Here is a 25160-nt window from a genome sequence, read left to right as displayed (position 1 = left end):
AATCTTATTGTACCTTACATTGATTGAGTCTGAAGTAACCATTGTATCACATCAAGAAACAATCTTTATTCTCAGATACTTCGTAAACACAATCAAGATTATTCAAGTCAATTGTTTAATTGTACTTTTCATGATTACATAATGGATTAAAGTGAATCTATAATTACTGTAATTACAACGATATTTCTCTCATTTATCTTGTTCCAATACGAGAAAACTTGGAATTATGTATGTAAAACAACAAAATAATTTCCTGAAGCTATTGCATTTTTAGGATGTCATCTTAATTGCTGGTTAAAAAGATAACTAGTGGCACATGTAGTATGTGTTATATGTGAAGGCCAAGCTGATTAACCCAGTTTATGAGCAAATAGAGTGAAAGGAACTTAGTGGACTTTTTTTTACCTACTTTCCATATTAAGAACACAATACTCAATATCAATTTCATAAAATATTAATTACACAAAAAGGAGCTTATTAATCCATCAAGGATGTCCCTTCCAGCTTCCAACTGTAACCACCATTTACTACTTATGTACATCATATCCTTGATACACATAGAGGACTTATGCTCAGTGTTGTTAGATGTCTGACGCAGAATTTAGGAGATACTGGCTATCCGGATGATCATGAAATCTTCATCTGTCAAGAGCATATGTAACAAATCATGAAGTGTTGAATGAAATACATTGTGATAGGTTACTGAAATCCTGTATGGTAAACATGTCGTTTTCTAACAAACATTACACTTCAGATATCTTTAAAAAGAGAATTTACATGATGTATAAAGAGAAGAATCTTTACAAGTGACAGAAGATTACAAAAAAATAAGAGAGAGAAGATCAAAAGCACATTTGATGGAGTTTTGTGAAACCTATAATTCATACAACTTGTAAAAAAAAACTATTAGATTGAACAAAGAACTAATGAAACTTATTGGAGAAAATAACTGCAATACATAACCCGAAAAAAGTAGGTAGCGGGCAGAATGTCCAAATTCACAAATGGTACCCTGATAATTCAAATAATTTTACAATAAAATATCTTATAATTGCTTCATCCTATCTGATCAGTGACTTACATCTGAAAACACAGAATCAGTATATCAAGTGAATTAAGTACAATCATAACCTTTCTAACAAGTCTACAAATTGTTAACAATTGTTAACTGTAAATTGGGATTCAAATATAATGAAAGGATACAAGCTGCTATTTTATGTCCAAGTTCTTTGAAAGGTGTAATTATTGGTGTTGTTAAGACTACTTATATTTGTCAACAAATTGTCATTTTACAACATTAAACTGTTCATTTATCCAAATTATTTTAGATTTATACAATGATTAAAAGTTGAAGTTTTTAACAGATTTTATTAAAACATATACCTTATTCAGAAGATTTAATCTAGTTTTACAAGCTGTTTCCCTGTAGTATTTTAAGAAGTTTGAGTTGCACCTCTAGCTTGTTCTATATAGTGTAAGAATTTGTAGAAATATCATGAAATTTTCATATTGAATTTTATACTTACAATTATTAACATTTAGGGTTAGTTGGAAGAATCACATATGAAAAAACCTGGTACATAAAGTCTACATCACATTTTAAACTTTTAGAAAAATCTCTGTCTTAGTAATTTCTTTTTTTACTTGTTAAAAAACATTATAATTTATTTCCAACATATATGTTTCTCTCTCAAATAAGTCACACATTTAAAAAAGTATCAGCATATGGATACTAGATAAAATATATATGAAACTCAATAGTAAATTAAAACAAAGATTATATGTCGGTATTAATACGTGTTGACACTTTTTTAAAGTGAAATGTTAAAACTCAAAATACAGTACTGCTTACAAATAACAGTGATATAATTTCTTTAACAGTAAAAACAGGATTCCTTAAAAACTACAAAAAGTACAAGAATGTTGCTAACTATCTAACATGACATTGTAGAGCATCAACAGATATATACATTATGGAAAGACTGTCCTTATTTTACAATTACTATCTTCATTTACAAGTTCTTTTTATATATACTAACGGAAATATTTGTTACAGTGAAAATAATATGATTACATATTGTGCGTGTGTATAATATATTGGTATATATTACAATCACTATACAGACTGTTATTAAAGTGTTAACTTATGTGTAAAGGTTTTAATTGAGTAATGTATGTGAGTAATCAGTGAGAAATTTACACAAAGACAGTTTCTATAATAGAAACTTTCACTGTGATTATTGTTTTCACCAGTGTTGGTGAAGTAGTCTCCAGACCAGATAAAGGTTCCTAATGCCAAATATAAACAGATATAAGTTCATATGTATAGACTTAAGGTTCTTTATCATATTATAATAACACAAGCCTGTGTTCACACATTATTAGTTTTAATTTAAGTTATAATACATGACTACACACTGATAAAAAAATGTTTTATCAAATTCCATTTTGTTTATTCATTTATATAATGTTACAAGATATATTTTCTAGTATAGAATTGTATAGAAAGCAAAGAAAAGCTTTACCAATATATGCAGTGTTATCTGTGACCATATATTTGTTATGACTAACTCGGGCAAAAAGAATTTTTCATTTAGCTGCAGAATATGTTGGCATTATAAAAAGTTTCTGAAGAGAAATTATTTATAAGTGCTTGAAAGTAAATAAAATAAAATCTTTTATACTATTAGAATAATTTCAATGATTTCATTGCAAGAATAACAAAATGAACATCTGTAATAACACAAATTATTCAAAAGTTTCCATTTTGAGAACAAGAAAATAAATATGTTAATAAAATATTTTTATATGCTTCATTTTAACAAGAAGGAAATATATTTCTATTTCAACACAATAATTTCTCCTGTTTCTTTGCAAAGAAATACATTTCTATGCTAACAGAATAGAGAGGATGAGAATATTAAGTTAAATAATTTTGGATCTTATCACGTCATTACAGTCCATATTGCTATGTCCAGTTGTGCTTCATTGGATAACCATACATTTTGTATCCAAAGCATGCCATTCCTCCATGAAGGTTTTCCATAATTCATCTAGTAAATGAGCATGATCTTTTCCCTGTGAACATTTCAACAGTATTTTTCCAAAGGAAAAAACATTCACATTCATTTCATTCTACCAGTACAAGAAAGTTGCATATCTGTGTTGTGATAGCAATTTCTGCCACTTTTCAAGAAAGAGATCCTTTCTTCACTATGTTTTGCACTACTGTCTGGGGCATATGTGGTTGGCTTTGGCAACTGACCTTTCTGTTTGTGGAATATCACCAAATAAAAGGTATCTTATCTTACTTACTGTAGCTGAGACAAAACTTTTATAAATGGTTGTTGTTCTCAAAGTTGATCCATGTTCTTTTGTTTTCCAATAAAAGGAATATCCTAATACAAGAATTTCTAAATCCCCAAACTAAATGCATCTTTAAGATCAGATTATATGAATATTTTTCATTGGAAAAAAACTGTTACATAACCTACAAAAGCAATAACTTTTCAGTGTCATTCCTGTCAAAATGTAGTGCTGATACATTTCATGCCACCATAACTTTATAGCAGCTGTGGTTGTCACATGAGTTGTTAATTTGCATATTAAAAATCATTTTAACATAACATAATCAGCCTACTTTCATATGGTTTCATAATAAGAACAAGAAAATAAGCTTATTTACTAAACTAAGGGAAGCCAAGGAACAAAGGAAATATGTCATAGCAGAACATGTATTATTCCACTAACTGGCTAAGAGATGCACATGTATTTGCCTTTCAAACCAACTTTTACACAATAGTGCATCATTCTCAGTCTTTTCTATTTATAACATTAATTTGTTTTCCTTTTTTTTCACTTCACATTATGATAAGATTCAATCAGTACACACTAAACAATATTCATTCAATGTGCATTATGTGCAGAGTAAATTGCCATAATATTCTTTTACAGTTTATTAATAATTACACTCAGAAGGCATGTGAAATAACTGAATAGTGCAAGAAGGTTAAATTCAGTTTTAAAACAATATATTAGTTTCAAAGTTTTATAGTACAGATATCTATCATTAAATAAAAATGTGTACATGAACACACAAGCCACTTGGCACATAAATAGTTTTGAAAAATACATTTTAACATTATGGTATTTCTAGGGCTAATAAACAGCTCACTTCAAATTCAGACTGACATCTTGTACCTTATTTTTTGGAGATCTTTCAATCTTTGATTCAATGATGTCCTAGAGACTAACCAACCTGCCCTTTCTCTTCAATAATGTCTGTTGTACTCTCTCATAATAAGCAAATAATATGGTGCCAGATTAAATGAAGTTTTATAATACTGATGATGTTTTAAAGGTGTAGTAATTCTAGTAGAATAAAACATGAAAAGATAATTATATCAGAACAATATAAAAGATAAGTAAGCATAGTAATAAGCTTGGTTTCTTGATATCAAATAAGTGGTAGCTTTCATTCTATTATTAATATTTATAATTAAGTACCATAATTTTATTCAGTGATTTATAAATTTGTGATTTCTTATTTTAAACATTTGTCTGTAGTAAATACGATATAAATTGTGATTGCTACTCCAATATATAATGATAATATTTCATTTGTCTTGTGTTTAAACACAATATTTATAGTTACTTTATCTGTTATCAAACTATTTTTTAAATTAGCTAAACATATAGCATGGTCATTTAGGATACACATCTATGCACATATTACTATATTTGATTTACTCCAATGAATAATTACCATATAACAAATATGATACATAACAGTGCTACAAACCAAGTTTTGATAAGATTATTTTTTAGTCTCATTGTTTTTTTTTACAAATTTTTATCTTGTACAATAAGTTACTTGTATTTCATTGAAATTTTGAGACTGGAAATGGTTTCATTTTTAGAATTGCATGTAAAAATAATTGTTTTTTTTTTTAAAAAATAGGAGTTTTTTTAATATTGAACATTATACAAAAGGCAATGGATTTTGGAAAAAAGAAGATATTTGATTTTTACTCAATGAAAAAATTGCACCAAGTGTTAACAAAAATTTAATACCAAAGTTCTTGTATGTAAGTGATTTTTATGATTAACAGCTGATATAGTATGCTACAGAAATATACAGAGATAATTTAAGTTGGAAATTTTATAAATGTACAGTATCAACTTCTAAACAGTTTCCTTACATTTAGTAGATAATAAAATCCCTCTGACCCGAGCACTTTCAAAAGGTAGAGCTTTCTTCTTTAGGGTCAAACTGAATACAGAAATATATTTATTATAAAATTACATAACTGCTTTTAAATTGTTTAAATGCAGAATGTACAAATCAAAAGGAAATTGACATTTCCCACTTGATATGATTAATATAATAAAACAGACTAGCCCAACAGTTTAAAGATTTGCATATAGTCTTTTGTAATTTCAGACAGTGATTGAGAGGACAGGTAAACTTGATGCTGGTGAGTTTGAACTACAGTTCTTTGATTCCCGCTACATGTTAAAAGAAGATGATGATGAAAAGTGGAGTGGCTGGTTGAAGCCCTCTTGTATACCAATTACTATTATTCTTATATTAATTATCTTGGTAGTTCTTCTTCCCCTGCTCGACCATGAAAAGAAAGATGAAAATGCCTTAGTAGATTTAAAGAATTTAAGGAAAAACTGTTCCAGTACATGTGTGTAAGTACCAATATTTAATATAACATTTAAAGAGAAAAAATGCCTATTAGTTCATCACACCTGCCCCTTAAAAAACGAAAATAACTAAAAAGAATAAAAATACCCTCACAGATAGCCTTTATCACCTAAATACTTGTCAAGCTTTCTCTTACATTTCATAAATTTGCCATGTCAACCAAAACTGAAGGTAATCTCTTCTAAAGGCCAACCACCTATTGTAAAAGTACATCATATATGCTGAAGATACCTCTTACTTTCCCAAATTTTATATTGCCCCTCCCACAAATTCCTAGCATACTCACTTTTAAATATAAAATAAAAATATGATGCACCAACATGATCAGTTAAAGTTTTTGAACACCAGATGACTCAAACTATTCTTTTCTCATTTTTGTTTTTATTAATTCAAGGATTAACTGGCAGTTTTTAAGATACTAGATGTATCATCACTGAAATTCTCAAGGCTTGCTGTTTAAAGTGTTAATATATATTTTCAACAACAACAAAATTCTTTATAGATGTAATATTATCTATCAAATAAAAATGTTTAGTAGTCCTCTGTTCTTAATTTCTACAAACTTGTCATTGTTGAAACATTTGTGTAAATAAAAAAATGTTTGGTTTTAATATTATTGTTTGTTTATTCGTTTTTGAATTTCATGCAAAGCTACACAAGGGCTATCTGCACTAGCTATCCCTAATTTAGTAGTTTAAGACTACAGACAGGGCAGTTAGTCTTCACCACCCACTACCAACTCTCGGGCTACTCTTTTACCAATGAATAGTGGGATTGACCATCACACTAAAATGCCCCCACAGCTGAAAGGGCGAGCATGTTTGGTGCGACAGGGATTCAAATCCACAACTCTCAAATTACAAATCGAGTGCCTCAGCCATCTGGCATGCTATGCCTAACGTTATTGTAAATATATTTAAAAATATTTTTGTTCATGAATCATTATGCAACTTTACTACAATTCAAAAGTTATGTGTGGGAGCATGAAGAAACTAATGATAAAAATCTTCAAAGAAAATTTACAAAAGTGAATTATTTGATTAGACATGTTTTGTTTTTTTTAATTCAAGTACCAGTCTATAATATAATGTATGAAATATATTATTACATGTCATTTGCAAGGAGGTACAATTATAATCAAGAATTTATAACTCATTACTTCATTTTCTATTTTTAGGGCATTAATTCAAATAATATAGTATTTAGGTCCACAGATATCAAATAGTTCAACTTAAAACTGTCTGCAGAAAGCAGATTTGGAGTGTTAGAGTGTAAATTGAATATGATAGAAAAAATATGAAACATGGACAAGAGAACAAATTTAAAAAAACCTATGTTGATAGTAACTGTATAAATCTTCACACTGATTGCCCAGCTTCCAGTTTTCTTTGGCAATTGTAACTGCACAGCTAATTGAGTTGAGAGGAGTTTCTTTAAATTGCACCTACTTTGTATGAAGAATTCTAATTTTCCCCTGAAACTCAGACAAAACTTTAGTGTAGCATATAAGAAAGGCATACATCATTTACTATTCCAGTTAACATTTGTGTGAGAAAAAACGTCTTCATTTAGATCAAGCTGAACACGTATTTGAGTTAGCCACCTCATGCTTGAAACTAGAATGTTAAAAACAGAACCAATGGTATAAAGTACAGAACAGCATTTTGATCTTTTTAGGTCATTTTCAGGTTAACAAAGAGAAGAGCTCAACTTGAAGATGGCTATAAAAGGTCGAAACATTTTCTGTGCTTTATTTTAATTAGACCTTTAATACCCATACCAGCTGTCTTATGAATACATTTGTACTTCAAGTGGATTTATTGTTATCATGAATAACCAATGGCATATAAACTAAATCAGAATAAAAGGATTGATATATGTTCATGGCCTTTCAACAGTCCTAGTTTTGTGATACAATGAATATTTAATTAGATAATCTCATAAAATGTTTTGTAAAATTAGATATATGTATATTATAAAGATTTATTGTGTTAGCTAGCTGTAAATTATTCTAAATTTGATAATTATGATACACATAAATATACTCAATATCAATAAACAACAGCAGTTATTGCTAAGAAGGTGAGAGTTAAAAGACGTTATGACATAAAATTATCTTCCATAAAATAACTTTTTTATGGAAATCTTTCTTTAAGGCCCAGCATGGCCAGGTGGTTAAGGCACTCAACTCATAATCTGAGGGTTGCAGATTCGAATCCCCGTCACACCAAACATGCTCACCCGTTTCAGCCATGGGGGTGTTATAATGTGACGGTCATTTCCACTATTCATTGGTAAAAAAGCAGCCCAAGAGTTGGCAGTAGGTGGTGACGACTAGTTGCCTTCCCTTTAGTCTTACATTGCTAAATTATGGACAACTAGCACAGATATCCCTCGTGTAGCTTTGTGCAAAATTGAAAACAAAGATACAAACCTTTCTTTAGTTTTTGCCTGGTAAAAATCTGAAGTGAAGTTTCACTAGTTCTTAATATAGTCCTAAAATCTTCTGGATATCTATGCAATCATCGCTTTCCTCCTAAAATTCAACATTTAATTTAGTTTGGTGAATGGTGGATGTTCTTTTATTCCAGTTTTCAACTTGTTGAAAGCATTCCTGAAAACATGACATACACTAAAGGTTCAACTCTTCATCCATCAGTTTTCATGGTTGGCTTGATTTAATTGAGAAAGCTCAATATACTATTGATATTGTCTCATTTTACTGGACACTTCAAGACAGTGATGTCACACCAGATCCATCTGCTTGGAAGGTAAACACTTGTTTTTCATAACATTTTGTAATAGCTCCTCATCTTTATTCTGACACTGTTTCAGCTTCTGAATAAACTTGAGAATAACACAGTAGGAAATTATGTTTAATGTATAAAGAAAATTATGATTATATGAACTACACATGAAATAACAGTTTGTTTATTATATGTATGATATTACTAGTTAATAATACAGCATTAAAAAGCTAGTTTGTGCAATTTTTCAAGATGGTTACTTACATGATAAAACATAATTATACTACATTTTTATGTTTTTAATCTGAATTTTCTTTATTTATTGAAATATATAAACAATGTTACTCAAATATTTATTTGAAATATTTTTAGATAACTCATTTTCAGCTAATTCTTATGAAAAAATTCAAAGTAATATATATAAGTATATTATTAATTTGCAGGTAAACTTTCTTGTTGATTTATTATAGGAATAAGGGAATATACTCAATAACCACAGCACTTGAAATTATTTTAGGAAGGATTAGACCAAATTAATCTACAAGATCCTTTTTTTCACTTTTATTAGCTATATTTTGTGTGCCAGCAACACTGAAGATGGGAATCATGTATACTTCATTTGGTTTTATTATTCATCAGGATCTCTACCAGCCTACACTCAGACTGAAATTCTTTTAAGTAGGATTAGAGTAAATTAATCTTTGAGACCTCGGGAATGGCCAAATATATCAAATGAAAGAGTTTGAGCTCCTTAGTCCAAAATTGTAATTAGATCTCTATCATCTCTTGACTGAGTTTCATTGGCCCTAAGCTTTTCAACTTATAGAGGCCCCCTTGAGCCAGAATGTCTGCAAGAAATATATTTATAGTCATAGGTTGAAGCCCTGGGCTTCAGTCTGGTAAGTCCATGCCTTAATTTAAGACTGACAGAGATATGAGCTAAATGTTTGTACTTGATAAGAAAACCTCAAAGCCATTTTATGAGCTGATATGCCATGGCTAATAATGGGTTAAAATTGTTCTTTTTAAAATTATTGCAGGAATATAGTTAATTAATTATTCAATTATGTTTTGTTGGTTATCTTAGAAGGAAATGTAGATTTATTAATGATGTTACTGTTTAACAGGGTGAACGTGTTTTTCAAGAATTACTCGATGCTGGAACCAGACGGGGAATTCATATAAGGATAGCCCAAAATAAGCCATCTATATATCAACCAAATTATGATACTGAATACTTAGTGAGAAAGGGTAACTTCTGCTATGTTTGATTTTTGAAATATTTACTAATTTTTTCTTTTATTGTGATGTATCTAAACAGTACTTAGAAATCTGTCAGTGTGCACATCTCAATTGATGTTCACTTAACAGAAATGATTTCAGAAGTAAGGGCATCTCATTCTTGAAGTGTTAATATATATATATATATATATATATTTGTCTGTGTGTGTGTATACATATAATAGGAAACAGTTCATTATTCAAACAAGAAAAGAACTATATGTATGAAACCCACAATATTAATGTATGTATTTTGATAATGATTAAATATGTTTGAGAATGTAATGTTTAATGGAAACTGTTTTATTACACTACAGATAGTATTAGTAGGAATCCATGAATTGAAAAACAAGAGTTATAGATGTGTGTTATTAAAATGTGCTGATTTATAAAAATTAAGGTATATCACATCTAAACCATTTTAAAAAGTTAAAGTAATTTGAGAGTAATGTATTAGGACTGTAAAACTGTTAGTGTATAAATGAAATGAAACTTTGATATCGTGGAAAAATGTCACATTTTTATTAATAGTTCAGTCAATCACTCAGTTTCTACAACTGTTAGAAACTTTGCACTTGTAAAACTTAAATTTTGGTTACTATGTATAATGTAATAATGTAATAAATCTAAAACACTTAGATCTTTGGTAGTACAAAACTAATAACTTTAAATAATTTATACAGTCAAATGTTTAGTCAACAAACAAAACTGTTTGATCAAAACTATGATGTTATAAAATTAATTGTAAATTATTGACACATTCCAATAATCTATCACCAAAATTTGAAACCTCAGTCTTAGAAAAGTATTATATATTTATTATTTGTACTATCAATAGGTCTGTCTTGTACTTGATACATTCAGATAGTCATTCTATACTGTTTGAACTCAAGGGTTTTGATAATGCAGTTTCTGTTTGGTAAATTACCAGTGGAGAATGCAAAAGCAGGTTTGAGAAATCTTATTTTGTATTAGAAAATATGAATGTCCCTTTACAAAAATTTGTGTCAAATGATTGAAATGAAATTATTTTTAATTGAAACGTTAATTTACATTTACCTAAGTAGACGAAGATGTTAAATGTACTAGTAATAAAATTCTAAAATATATGGCACATAAATTGAAATGTGTGCAGTTGGGTATATTGTAAGAGTGGGAGTCAAATCCCACTATTTCGTGTGGCAAGATTAGTCCGAGAATTTGTCAGTTTATCATTTCAAAATTATGGGTAACAACTGGCAGACAGTCTTCACGTAAAAAATCAATAAAAACAAATTAAAGGTCACATCACAGAAGTTAATAGTTGTGCTGTATGTACCATGTCCGAGAAGTGCAAAGTGAAATTACAAACAAATTTTATTAAGGATAATTGTTATTGACTAATTTGAAAAATATACCATAGCTTATATTCAAAACAGTTTATTACTTTTTTTTTTTTTGCATTTGATAGAAATTTTGATGTTTTTGTTTTTGCTACCAAATTATGAACTTTTTGATAGAAGCTTGTAAAGTTGTATGTACTAAACTATGATTACACTACTTAACACAAATTTTGTTCCTGGATAGTATGTGTTATTTCTTAACTGCTTATATTGTAAAAGTACAGAAAATGGCCATCATTTGCTTCAAACTTTGCTTTTGTGACCTAGATAATGAAATTTAGAAATTAACCTATTTTCTATATAAAAACGGGCAATTTTTCATAATTTCATTTACATAAAGTCTGAATAAAACAACATATGAATCAAAATTTACATGTATTTATACCAAAGTTGTATAAAAGTGTTTATAAGTGAGTAGGTTTTAGAGATTTGCGACTGTAATGTAAATAAACTTTCATGTATTAGCCCGCAAATATAGTCTCCCATCATGTTTTCGTAAAACGCTCCTTGGTAGCGGCAATCCAAGTCCAGTATATCTTGGTGGAAGCGCTCGCCTTGCTTCTCTGAGTATGCTCCATGTTCTCCTTGAATTTATCAAGATGAGCGTCAAGGATATGGGCTTTCAGGGACATCCTGCAGCCCATTTTGCCGTAGTTATTCACCAAAGCCTCAACCAGTTCCACATAATTTTTGGCCTTGTGATTGCCCAAGAAGCCTACAACCACTGCAACAAAGCTGCCCCAAGTTGGTTTTCCTTCCTACTGAGTTTTTTGGGGAATTCTGTGCATTCCATAATCTACTTTATTTATGGTCCAAAGAAGATATGAGCTTTGACCTTTGCCTCACACAGCTTAGTATCAAGAGCTGTGACAAATTGTTTCATAAGACCCAATTTTATGTGCAATGGTGGGAACACCTTCTGGAGGTCCACTAGTGACTCACACTTGACATTGTGGCTCCCCACAGAGAACTCAGTCCGTTGTGGCCAGTGCCTTCTGTTGTAGTGCGCTGCGATGACCCTGCTCTCCCAAAGGCAAAGATGTCAGGGAAATTTGGTAAAGCTTACCCATTAGGGATGCTACCATTTTGAAGTCTCCGATAACCTCCCACTCCCACTCATCATACTTTAAGGCAGATGCTGTCACAGAGTACTTTTTCGCTCTTATCTTGATAAATTGGGCTCACACATTGCAGAATGCGTCTGAAGAACGCTCGCAGTTTCTTGGTACCATCTCTGATAAAATCAGTTAGGTCTATGTGTTCACCTAGGCAGCTATAACTGAACTGAAGTGGTGAGTCCTTGTATATATATATTACTATAGAAAGTTCTAAAAGGTTCTTGAAATTTTTTAAGTTCTATAACATGCTAGAAAGTTTTTGTAAATTCTACAACATTCTAGAAAATTCTCGTAATGTCTATAACACTCTAGAAAATTCTTGTAAGTTCTACAACAGTCTAGAAAGTTCATGAAAATTCTTGTAAGTTCGAGAAAATTCTCTACCAGCTACTCAGCACTGAATCTACCTAGAATGTTCTGGAAAATGGGTAAATTTGAAAATTTCAGTACCCAGGTCACAATGGCAAAGTTTGAAGAGATAAATAGGTATTTTCCATTTACTTTAGGCATAAGCAATTGGCAAATAACACTTTCTGTCCAGGAACAAGAAAAAGTAAAAATTTTGTTACACAGTATTATTGTTACAGTCATATAGCCAGTCCAGGGAAATTACTCCCAATATTTTATATTGTATATGTGTCCCATTTGCATTTTTTCTTTTAAATTGTGTTGTTCCACTGAATATAAAACGAAAATGATTTGCAAAAATTTTCAATAGTAAATTGACTGATGAATTTCTTCAATGATTTGAAGCCTTAATTCTCTTTTAAATATATAATTTTTACGTAATTTCCTGTTACAAGAAGTTCAGTGACCATATTATTGTTGTGCTTATGCAACTGTTGTACAGGATAGCATTAAGTCCTTACCCATCCATATGTTATTATAAACAAAGTTATAATACCAATGATGAGTTGAAGGCAGCTGTTACCGCGGCATTTGGAACAATTGCTCCTGCTATGTTGAGGAAAATGCCTCACAGAACATAGCGTCGCATAATATTATGCAGTGAGAATGAGGGACAGCACAGAGACACTGGATACATAAGATATATGGATGGGTAGGGACTACGGGCCTCCCTGTACACGAAGCGCCTTGTTTTAGTATATTGTGCTGTATGTTAGGCATTATAAAAAAAAAGCCACTATGTTGAAGAGTTGTACATATAGTAGTAGATAGAAGCTAAATTATTCTTTGTGATCACATTTTACAAATTACTGGCAAAATGTTTGTGATGAAGTATTTCACTTTAAATAATTCTGATTTCCATAGATTGAATTAAGTTATGTGTCTCTTAAAAGTATTGGAATCCCCACGTGTTTTTTTTTTTTTTTTCTAGGGGCTGCATCAGTACGAAGTGTAGACTTTGACAGATTGATAGGTGCTGGAATCTTACATACGAAAATGTGGTTGATTGACAGCCAACACTTTTACATAGGTAGTGCTAACATGGATTGGAGATCTCTTACTCAGGTGACGAACACTTAATATTTATATCACAATTATTTGAAATGGTAGTTACACTAAACTTTACCTAAACGGAGTCAAAACTTAAACATTTACATAACCCAGTCGATGTTAAACTGTTAAAAGCCGAACTCATTTAATTATATAATTTATAGTTTCCTAATGTATCAGAGATAAAAATACTAAAACACGAGGTTTGATATCCATGGTGAACAAACTATCCACTAGGTAGCATTACACAAAACAAATCTACAATTTCAATAAAATTTGTATTGTTAGGAGTATACTGGTGCTTTCACTATTTTTATGCTTTCATCTTTATATGTCTGAAAAATTTCTCTATCTCACAAAACAGACAAAAAAAAACAAGACAACATTCCAACACAAAGTTAAATTTACACGTCTCTTAACTCAAAAATACCTTCAGAGCCAAACTTTTATTGTCCCAAGTATAGTTGAAGAAATGAAAAGCATAAACTGTTAGTATGTTGCATTTGATTACATAAACTTTTAATACATTGTAATTATTTATAAAAACTATAAACATGTACTAGATAGTTGTTGTTTCATATTAAAATATTTTGTAAGTTTGACTTATGATTTTTAACTTACCTGTAGAATATTTAGAGATTAAAAAGAATTTTATATATAAAAGCACTTTATTGCTGTTCACTATAGAAAGCCTCCTTGGGTTGAGAGTTCAGAAAATGGATGGTTGGGTTGTGGTGTGTGACACTGTATAATATTTTATGGATTATTATTTTCAGTGAATCTTCTATTTTACTTTCTTTCTTTTATATATACTTTGAATATCCTGACTTGTATATTTGAAACTTACACATTGAATTACCTGTAAATTACTGAGAAAACACCTTGTGTTGATTTTTAATATTTATTTTAAATTCACATGTTAATGATGCAGATTGTATCTCGCCAAACTCTCAACAAATTTTGGAAAAGAAAAGACAGTGTTATGTCCATATAATTGTTATTTATTTTTCTAATACTTTTTTTTGAAGACATCTTGAAAGTTTGTTTGTATGCAGTTGTAGATTTGTTTGTTTCAAAGTGAGAATCTAATTAGGTAGGTAATTTGGAAATTATAGCTTGTATTTTTTAAATGAAAAATTTCACATTGTTAGACAATTTCGGCACTTTATTGTATAAAATTGGGTTTCATGTGGTTGTCAAACACATTTTAAGTTAAAGACTATTAAATTTTCAAAACACGATTGGGATAATATAAAAGACATCAAAAAATATTTTCAGCTGAACACAAAAAATACGATGACTCAATTCACGTAAAGAAAAATTTGGAGTAACTGCCTACAATTGAAACATAATTAAAAAAAACAAACTTATTGAATATCTATAAAAATTAGAGAAATTTTGATGGTCGACGTCATTTGATTACTTCATCTAAGGCTTATAGTTATACGTTTTCACGAAGTATGCATCTTATGCTTTATCAAAGTAATGCTAATTTTTTGCAACAAAGTACCAAATTTTTGCAAAACTATCTATTTATGAACAGGAATGCAACATCAAAAGTTAGTTTGTTTTTTAAAGCGAGAGTCAGTAATCATGGAGGTGAGACATTGTCCTGGATCTATGAAATCACATGTAATATTTATATATAAGCATAATAAAATAAACACATCTCTTTTCATACAACTGTTTTCCTTTCTTTTATCTATCCACCAACATATCAAAATTATTAATTGATATATTATTATGCTGAAGAAGATTACTCTTCTCATATATGTATATATTTCATATTTTGGATATGCATATAAATAAAGCAGAGATGTCCATATCCTTGTGTGCTGTCAGTAGTTGTTCTGAGGAACTAAGTGAATCAGTTTTGACAGAATTCAGCAGAGGAATGTTCATTGACCTTCTTAAGAAAGTGTTGATTGGATAAGCAAGTGAACAAACAGTTTTAGATCAGCAGGCATTTTAATTTTGTCATCTTAATGCTAAGAATATGGGCTCAGTGAAAGGTCAACACACAGGTATCTTTGTATAGATGTATGATTAATTAGCTATGTATCAATGTATGCTATGGCTCAAAATAGTGAAAGGGAGTGCTACACACTTTCTAACATTTATTATTCAGTCCATAGTTGCTGGATAGTATATTAGTTCTGTATATTTATAAATTATATTATGTTTTTTTTGGGGGGTAGGGTAATTATTGACGAGTAAAATGATCTTGGAAATTAGTTCCACATATTGTACTTATTGTTATGTTTTTAATGGTCTTACTAATATCACAGGTTAAAGAACTTGGAGCAATAGTGTACAACTGTAGTTGTCTAGCAACAGACCTTGCTAAAATATTTGAAGTGTACTGGATGTTGGGAAAAAAAGAAACTGATATTCCTTCCACATGGCCATCTTCTCTTTATACCAACATCAATGCTGAAACACCATTAGCTGTGTCACTGAATGATACATTAACCAATGTCTATCTGTCTGTAAGTGTTGATGTTATTTTTGAAATTTTTAATAATATTTTAAGTTTTGTGAGAGTATAAATTATAAATGCTGTGTAAACAAATGAATAAATAACAGATAGTTTCCCAAGAAATAAGAATTTTTATGATAAAATAGCTTCATGTCACATATTTAACAATTTTCAATCGTTTTAGTAATTAAATATTTTAAAGTCTTTGTTTCATATACAGTTTTTAGGTATAAATTCTTTACTTTCTATTTCCTAGACTAGTAATTGTTGTCATATTGCATACAGCAGTGACCAAAAAAAATAAATACAAAATGTATGTTATTTTAATGTATCGTTATTGAATCCTTAATAGATTTAAATTATTATTTAATTTTGATAAATGAATAAGCCGAACAACTTACTACAGTATTTCTTTGATGCAAGTATATATATATTTTTTTTCACCTTATTGGATGTTCAAAATAATTTTCCTGGCTTTTTTTCAAGGTATTTCCTGAAAACCTGAAAGTGTAATATTTATTTTGAATCTGTAAATTGAAAAGTAACAAATAATAATCTTGCACCTAGTGTCACAGTTTAGAACTAATTTGGTTCAATGTTTAGGATGTGTTGATTAAAAAAAGAAGCAGTTTATGCATTAAGTAGTTCCCTTTTTAAGAGAATTCAGGCTGGTTTCATGTAGCTTTATATATAAGCTTTTCTACACATCTTTAATAGGAGTATATCTACATGCACAATGTTTGGTACACTCTTTCTATGCATTTTTTAGCCAGTTCAGTGTATTTGTTTATCGCAGATAGCCACGTGAATTTGTTTATGAAACTCTTTGTATTTATTCATACTATGTGTAAACAATGGAAGTGAAATCAAATTATTTTCTTAAAAAAAAAAACTACCTTTTTTTTTTTTAAATTTATCCTATAATATGTTATGTACCTATATACTAAGCCTAAGGAAATCCTCTCAAGTGTTCATAATCATTATTCCAGCTCAAAAATATACAATATCACTACAGTTATATTACTGACTTGCCAGAATGTAAGCAAAACAGAGTACAAAATTGTAGATCTATTCTATATTGTAAAGAAAGTGAATACCTGTTGCTTTGGCACTTACTTGGAAGGGCTCTGAAACTTCCCTTTAATTAAACAATGGGTATTTTCATGCACACTTTCTGCTTGTGGCTTTTCATACATTTTCTGACAGGATATCTTGAGTTAAATACAAACATTACTTTTCGTAGTTATTACATTTTCTTTGTAAAACTTTGCCAGAAAAGCTACACTTTATGAATTAAGATAATTTAAAATAATCTTCTTTATTTAACTGTGAATGAAGTAAGGTAGCTGCAAGGAACAGTGTGGTAAATGTTTATTTTTCTAACATTTATCAGTGCACATGTATCATGTACACAACAATAGCATGTAATCCAGTGTGAATTTAAATCATCAATTTTTTTTTTTTTCAGTGAAAAGGTAAAATAAGTTTCTGGTATTTCTTTACTGTAAATAGACTCTTTTAAATCAATTATTAAAAACTGGTAAAATGGCTGTTTTTATTTGTTACAGAGTTCACCACCACAGTTTTGTCCTACAGGAAGATCTAATGATATTGAGAGCATTTTAGACGTAATCAGTAAAGCACAGAAACACGTTTATGTGGCTGTTACAGATTATTTTCCAAGTACACTTTATACAGAAAACAAAAGGTAATGTATAGGAAAACCAGAAGTTAACATTGCTAATTTAATGAATATAAAACTAACCTGAAAGCCTTTTTGTAATATTAGGTAATATCTTGTTTATGTATTTTACACATTAAAACAAATAAAAATATTAATTTTATATGTTTACATTTCACTTTAACTGTTACTGATTCCTAAGGAAATTTCAAAAATAACCCATAGTTCAAAACAAGTGATATTTTATTGCACATTGGTTATTAAGAATAAATTGTTTGATTTGCTACCGCTTTTTTTATACTAAATAAAAAAAAACAAATGGACTATAAATGTGTACTAGAATAAAAGATAAATAACACTGCACAACAATTTTTTAAAAGTTTTGCTTCCTGAAAAGTTTCTGCTGATTGTGACAGGTACCTGGTGGGTGTGCACAAATATAGTTTTGGTTTTGCTTCATCACGTAGGAACTCTGAGAAATAGACAGTTAACTGTTTACCGGCAATAACGTATTTAATTGCGTTTATGGTTCCAATATGCTATTAAGTTCAACATAATTAAAAGTGGTTTGCTCCTTATTTTTGTTTGTATTCAATGTCTGGTGCATCACGTTGCAGTGTCCAACAGTAGTCGGCAAGCATTGACAGATTCCAGTTGCCCTGATATCGTTTTTCCATTGTAGCAATGTCCTGGCGAAAATGAAGATTTTGATGAAACGGTACATGATTGGCAAATTTGGATGTGTTTTTTGTGATCAGCTGCCAAAAATCTATAAGGAACACCCAACAGTGTTCAAGAAGCAAAAACTTTGTTGTGCAGTGTTATTAGTTTTTTTATTTTATTGTTGAATATTTTTTATAAATTTGTTTGTCTGTGGTTGACCACAAAGCTACACAATAGGCTGTCTGTGCTCTGCCCACAATGGATATCAAAATCTGGTTTCTAGCATTGTAAGTCTATAGACAGACAGACAGACCACTCTGCCACTGGGGACATTTTTATAAATATACACTTAAACCTTTATAGTTTATAAACAATTAGAAGTTTTAAAGATATTAATTCATTCTTTGGTGAGGCATGGCCTTGTGCTTAACATGCTGGATTGTAAATCCAAGGGTCTATGGTTCACACCATATTACTGCAAAATTATGCTCTAATCTCTGAGGCTGTGGGAGCAATATAAAAGTAATAATAAAATCCTGATATTCAATTTTAATGAAATGAGACATGATCTTCTGTACAGTGGACTAAAGAGTTTGGATGGATCCTAAACAGATCTTAAACCCAATAATTTCAACTTACTGGAAATAAAAATGGCTGTGAGGACTATATGAAATCAAGAGAGCTGATTAAAAAGAAAGTTAAAAGGGCAAAAACTGTATATAAAAGAAGCTTGGCTGAGAGAGTTAAATAAGATAATGAGGAATTCTTTAGGTATGTGAAGGGTAAGCAAAATGTTAGGATAGGGATTAGACTTCTTAAAATGATAGCGGAAACTGATTTCAGAAGATAAGGAAATGGTAAACCTATGAAATTATATGCTCTCTTCAAGTTTTATGAAGGAAGATGCAGATGTTCTGCTCCAACCACAACACTTAATGTAAGGGGAAAATATTGAGGTAAAAGATGTCATTTTAAGTTTAGAATCTGCAAAAGCAAAGTTAGGAAACCTCAAAAAAGATAAATCTCCTGGACAGACAACTTTTATCCTGCAGTTTTAAAATAACTTAAGGATCTTATACGTGAAACACTAGTTAATATTTTTATTGATCACTGAATAGTGGAAGAGTTTTAGATTATTGAAAGTTGACTGAAGTTAGTTCTATATTTAAAGAAGGACATTGAATTGCTGAAGAAGATTCAGAGAAGAACCACTAGATGATACTTGGGATGGTGAGACTGACCTATGAGGATAAACTGAAATCTCTAAACTTGTTTTCTCTGGAAAGGAAAAGGGTCATAGGATATTTGGTTGAAGGGTTTTAAATTATGAAGGGTAATGATAATACAGATCCATGGAACTTTTTTGTGTTTAGCAGTGAAAATAAAAGGATAAGAGGTCATAAGTTAAAATTTTGGGAGCGTAGGAGTTGTCTGCAGTTTAGGAAGTATCACTTTTCAAACAGGGTGGTTGGTTTTTGGAATGAGTTGTCTTCAAGGGTGGTAGAAGAATAAACTTTAAATAAACTTGAGAAAAGATTAGATGAATACATGAGTAATGAGGGATGATTACAGTTTGGAGTTGGAAGTGACAACCTTGATGGATTAATAAACTCCTTTTTATCCTTTTAAAATTTTATGAATTCATGAATCAGAGTAGTCAAAGAAGTGATAGTTGGTGCCGTTTACTAGCTGCTTCCCTTGTTTATCAGTTCAGAATTATGGATGGTTATGCATATGTAGCATTTGTGTAGCTTTGTGCAAATATCTGAAACAAAAAATAATTGGTACTGATAGTTAAAAGTTGCCATCTAACTGAATATTTAATATGCATTTTCTCATTTTCCAAACTCGCAATAATCTTGCTTAGTAATTAATTTTTCAAATAGTGTTAAACTAGGTTTTAGGTTATACTGGTTAGCAAATATGAAGTGATAAAAGTAACAAGGATATCTTTAATAAATCTTTATTTAAGACATTATTTTTTCATGCATGAATCACTTAAACAAAAATGTAGGGTTAATGATTCTCTAACTGTCAAATATTATTTGTGGTGTATGTACATTTTATTTTATGATAGATATCTGTGCTATAAAACTTTGAAACTAATATATTGTTTTGAAACTGAATTTAACATTCTTGCTCTATTCAGTTATTTCACATGCCTTATGAGTGTAATTATTAATAAACTGTAAAAGAATATTATGGCAATTTACTCTGCACATAATGCACATTGAATGAATATTGTTTAGTGTGTACTGATTGAATCTTATCATAATGTGAAGTGAAAAAAAAGGAAAACAAATTAATCTTATAAATAGAAAACACTGAGAACGATGTACTATTTTGCACATTCAGTTAAGATATTAAAAGTAAGTTCATTTCACAATCATGTAGTGCATGTGCTTACATTTTACAAGTGTTAACAATTTCCATTTTTACCACAGGTACTGGCCTGTCATTGATAATGCTCTTAGAAAATCTGCAGTAGAAAAGCAGATACATGTGCGTCTCTTAGCCAGTTGGTGGAATCATACACGTTCCTCTATGATATATTTCCTTCGTTCTTTGGCTGTCATGAACAGTAGTGATTGTTATATTGAAGTGGTGGGTCATCAGTTTGTAATTTAGCAAAAAAAAAGAAAAGAAATTGTAAATCTCTTCCACTGCAAAATGGATGATATACTAGTTATAATGTTTTTAATAGGTGTGTCATGTTCAAATGCTATAAGATGTTGCATGATTGTGTAAGGTTTGTGAACACTAACTTGGTGCATTTGTTCCTTAAAATTTGCTTAAAGGTTTTAACTGAAAAGAAACATTTGTGATGAATTTTTGTTTTGTGATTTTTATTGTATTTCTGCTGATTTTGTTTTGAACATAATATATTGTCAAATTTTTTTACCTTTTCAGGTATTTCTGAATATTTCACAGGATAGTAAACGTTCTTTTATGAAGGCAAAATGAAATAAAACTTTAACTTTGAAAAAGGTGTAGAAAATGTTTCAAAATTTTCACTGTCAGTATTTTGAGTTTAAGACAGTAAGTAAATAACAGTAACTGGTTCTATTTGCGTTTTCCAGAATGACTTAATTAATTTTTATTGCAATTAAATTTTTTATGTACTTGAAAGTTCAGACTAGATATTTTACCAATTGCTAAAATGCTGAAAAGATCTTCAAGGATTAATTTAAAAACTTGTAGTTTTGCTTGTGTACTCATTCAGTGTTAAATATTTATTGAGGTTTTGATTTTGTGATGTAAAAAAAGTGATTTTATTTACTTATTGTTCATTATTTTGGTTACTGTGTTTAAATGAAAAGAAATGTCTGTTTAAAGAAACATATAATTTTTTTAGAAGAGGGAGGTATTTTTTTGTTATACTAGAAACATGCATTACTCTTTTAGTATAGGGTCTTATTTTCTTATTCTTACAATGAATACATAAGAAAGTAAAGTGGGCTGATTATGTTATATTAAAATGATTTTGAATATCCAAATCAACAATTCATGTGACAACTACAGCTGCTCTAAAGCTGTGGTAGCTTGGCAACTATCAATACTACATTTTGACAATAATGATACTGAAAAATTATTGCTTTTGTAGGGTATGTAACGGTTTCTTTTCCAATGAAAAATATTCATATAATCTGATCTTAAAGATAACATTGAGACAGAGGATTTATAAATTTCTGTATGAGGATAGTCCTTTCACTGAAAAATAAAAGAAAGTGAATCAACTTTTGGTACAACAGCCATTCACAAAAGACATGTAATAAGTCTTATCTCAGCCATGCTAAGCAATACAAGGTAGTTTGTAATTGGTGAAATTCCATCAAAAGACAAGTCAGTGGCCAAAGCCAACCAAATGCCCAAAACATCAGTGCAAAACATAATAATGAAGGATCTCTTCCTTGAAAAGTGTCATAAATTGTTATCACAACATAGGTATGCAATTTTCACATTATGTAAACATGAAATGGATATGAATGATTTTTCCTCTGGAAAAATATTGGTAGTTGGAGGCACAATGTATGGATTTTTGTGCAACTACTGTTGAAATGTCCACAGTGAAAATATCATGCTCATTTATTGGGTGGATTATTGAAAGCCTTCATGGAAGAATGGAGTGCTTTGGATACAAAAGCCTTATGACAGAGCCTTTTGTAACAGAAACTAAGCTACATGACTATTATCAAAATGCATGGTTATCAGACAAAGCATGACTGGACATAGCAATATGGACTGTAATGACATGATGAGATCCAAAATTATTTTAATTTAATATTCTCAGCCTCTGTGTTCTGTTAACATAGAGATGTATTTCATAGTTATTAAAATAAAGCATATAAATATATTTTATTAACATATTTATTTTCTTGTTCTCAAAACAGAAACTTTTCAATTATTTCTGTTATCACAAATGTTTATTTTGTTATTCTTGAGATGAATTATTTGAAACTTGTTCTCACAGTATAAAGATTTATTTTATTTTCCTCTTTAGAAACTTTTTATAGTGCCAACATATTCTGAAGCTCAAGAAAAAATTCCCTTTGCTCGAGTCAGTCACAACAAATATATGGTCACAGATAACACTGCGTATATTGGTAAAGCTTTTCTTTGCTTTCTATACAATTCTATACTAGAAAATGTATCTCGTAACATTATATAAATGAATAAACAAAATGGAATTTGATAATACATTTTTTTATCAGTTTGTAGTCATGTATTATAACCTAAATTAAAACTAATAATGTGTCAATGCAAGTTTGTGTTATCAACATATGATAAAGAACCTTAAGGACCATACATATGAACTTCTATCTGTTTATATTTTGCATTAGGAACCTCTAACTGGTCTGGAGACTACTTTACCAACACTGGTGGCATTGGTTTTATTTTGAATCAATCACAAACTGGAACAGCTTCCAGTCAACCAATCATACAGCAACTTACTGCTGTTTTTGAAAGAGATTGGTTTTCAGAGTTTGCCCATTCACTTTCAGAATTTGAAGAATATGGTTGAAACAAATGTCTTTCATATATGGATGCATAACGTAAATGTATTAAATAATCTAAAAAGTTTTGAAAAAATATAGAATGAAGGACCAAGATATTTTGACTGGTTGTATTTTATTTAGCTTGAAATAGTGGATATTTAAAAAAAAATTATATTCACAATGAAAGTTTTATTATAGACATTTTATTTCTCACAGATTACATATTTTGCTCAAATATCTTACATCTAAGTTAACAGTTTTTAACAAAATAGTTTCGAGTATGTGCAGTGATTGTAACATATACCAATATACATATAGTCATGTGAAAAAGTTAGGACACCCTATGAAAGCCTGTGTATTTTTCTAACATTTTTGGATATTAGATATTTAATCTCAATTTTAACAATACTGAGAGATCACAGAAATATAACTAAACAATTAAAACTGAAGAAAAGACTTTTCAAGATCTTCTGTACATGCAATTCTACAAAAATGCATATTCTAACTGAGGAAAAAGTTAGGACACTTTACCCCCTAATAGCTAGTGTTACCCCCTTTGGCTGAAATAACTGCAGTGAGATGCTTCTTGTAGCCATCTATCAGTCTCTGACATTGGTCTGAAGAAAGTTTGCCCCACTCCTCAATGTAGAATTCTTTCAGCTGTGAGATATTTGAGGGGTTTCTTGCATGTACAGCCTGTTTCAAGTCACCCCACAGCATCTCAATTGGATTAAGATCTGGGTTTTGACTCGGTCATTCCAGGACTCTCCATTTCTTAGTTTTCAGCCAGTCCTTGTTGGATTTACTGGTATGTTTTGGGTCATTGTCGTGTTGCAGGGTCCAGGTCTGCTTCAGCTTTACTTTTCTTACAGATGGTCTCATGATCCTCAAGAACCCTCTGATACACAGTAGAATTCATGGTGGATTCTATGATTGTGAGCTGTGTGGTCCTGCTGCAGCAAAGCAGCCCCAAACCATGACACTTCTACCTCCATGCTTCACAGTTGGTATGAGGTTCTTTTCCTGGAATACTGTATTTGGTTTATGCCAAACATGTCCTCTGTTCTGGTGTCCAAATAATTCAATTTTGGACTCATCTGTCCAAAGAACATTATTCCAGAAGTCCTGGTCTTTGTCTACATTCTCTCTGGCAAACTTCAGTCCAGCCTTGATGTTTCTCTTAGAGAGCAAAGGTTTCCTTTTTGCACACCTCCCATGCAAGTTACACTTGTACAGTCTCTTTCTGATTGTATAGGCATGAACTTTCACATAAACAGTAGCCAGAGCCTGCTGTAGGTCCCGTGATGACATGTTAGGGTGTTTGGAGACCTCTTTTAGCATCTTGCAGTCTGCTCTCGGGGTGAACTTGCTTGGACGACCAGACCTGGGCATGCTGGCAGTTGTTTTAAAAGCCATGCACTTGTTGACTATTTTCTGGACAGTGGAATGGCTGATTTCAAAATCTTTTGGGATCTTTTAAAATCTCTTACCAGACTCATAAGCTGCTACAATTTCCTTTCTGAAGGCCTCAGACAGCTCTTTTGCTGTCACCATGGTGCTCACTCTCACTTCAACAGTCAGGAGCACACCACACTAAATGTCTGAGGTTTAAATATGGCAAGCCCCATTCAAAATGCTGAG

The 25160-nt window shown here is 30.4% G+C and overlaps 1 protein-coding gene across 1 annotated transcript in view; it reads left to right on the top strand.

Moving 5' to 3' along the window:
- The window catches only part of LOC143228118 (5'-3' exonuclease PLD3-like), a 50981-nt gene extending 27348 nt beyond the window's left edge, over positions 1-23633 (top strand). Inside the window, 10 exon segments of the mRNA XM_076459443.1 lie at positions 5444-5697; positions 8305-8375; positions 8378-8484; positions 9588-9711; positions 13581-13714; positions 15988-16188; positions 17747-17886; positions 20967-21126; positions 23024-23126; positions 23364-23633. Of these exon segments, the coding sequence (XP_076315558.1) occupies positions 5444-5697; positions 8305-8375; positions 8378-8484; positions 9588-9711; positions 13581-13714; positions 15988-16188; positions 17747-17886; positions 20967-21126; positions 23024-23126; positions 23364-23545 (1476 nt within the window). The 3' untranslated portion in view covers positions 23546-23633.
- Positions 23634-25160: the final 1527 nt, after the last annotated feature.

Source organism: Tachypleus tridentatus, chromosome 1 (assembly GCF_004210375.1).
Source record: "Tachypleus tridentatus isolate NWPU-2018 chromosome 1, ASM421037v1, whole genome shotgun sequence".
Lineage (NCBI taxonomy): Eukaryota > Metazoa > Arthropoda > Merostomata > Xiphosura > Limulidae > Tachypleus > Tachypleus tridentatus.
This window is presented reverse-complemented; position numbering and strand designations above follow the sequence as displayed.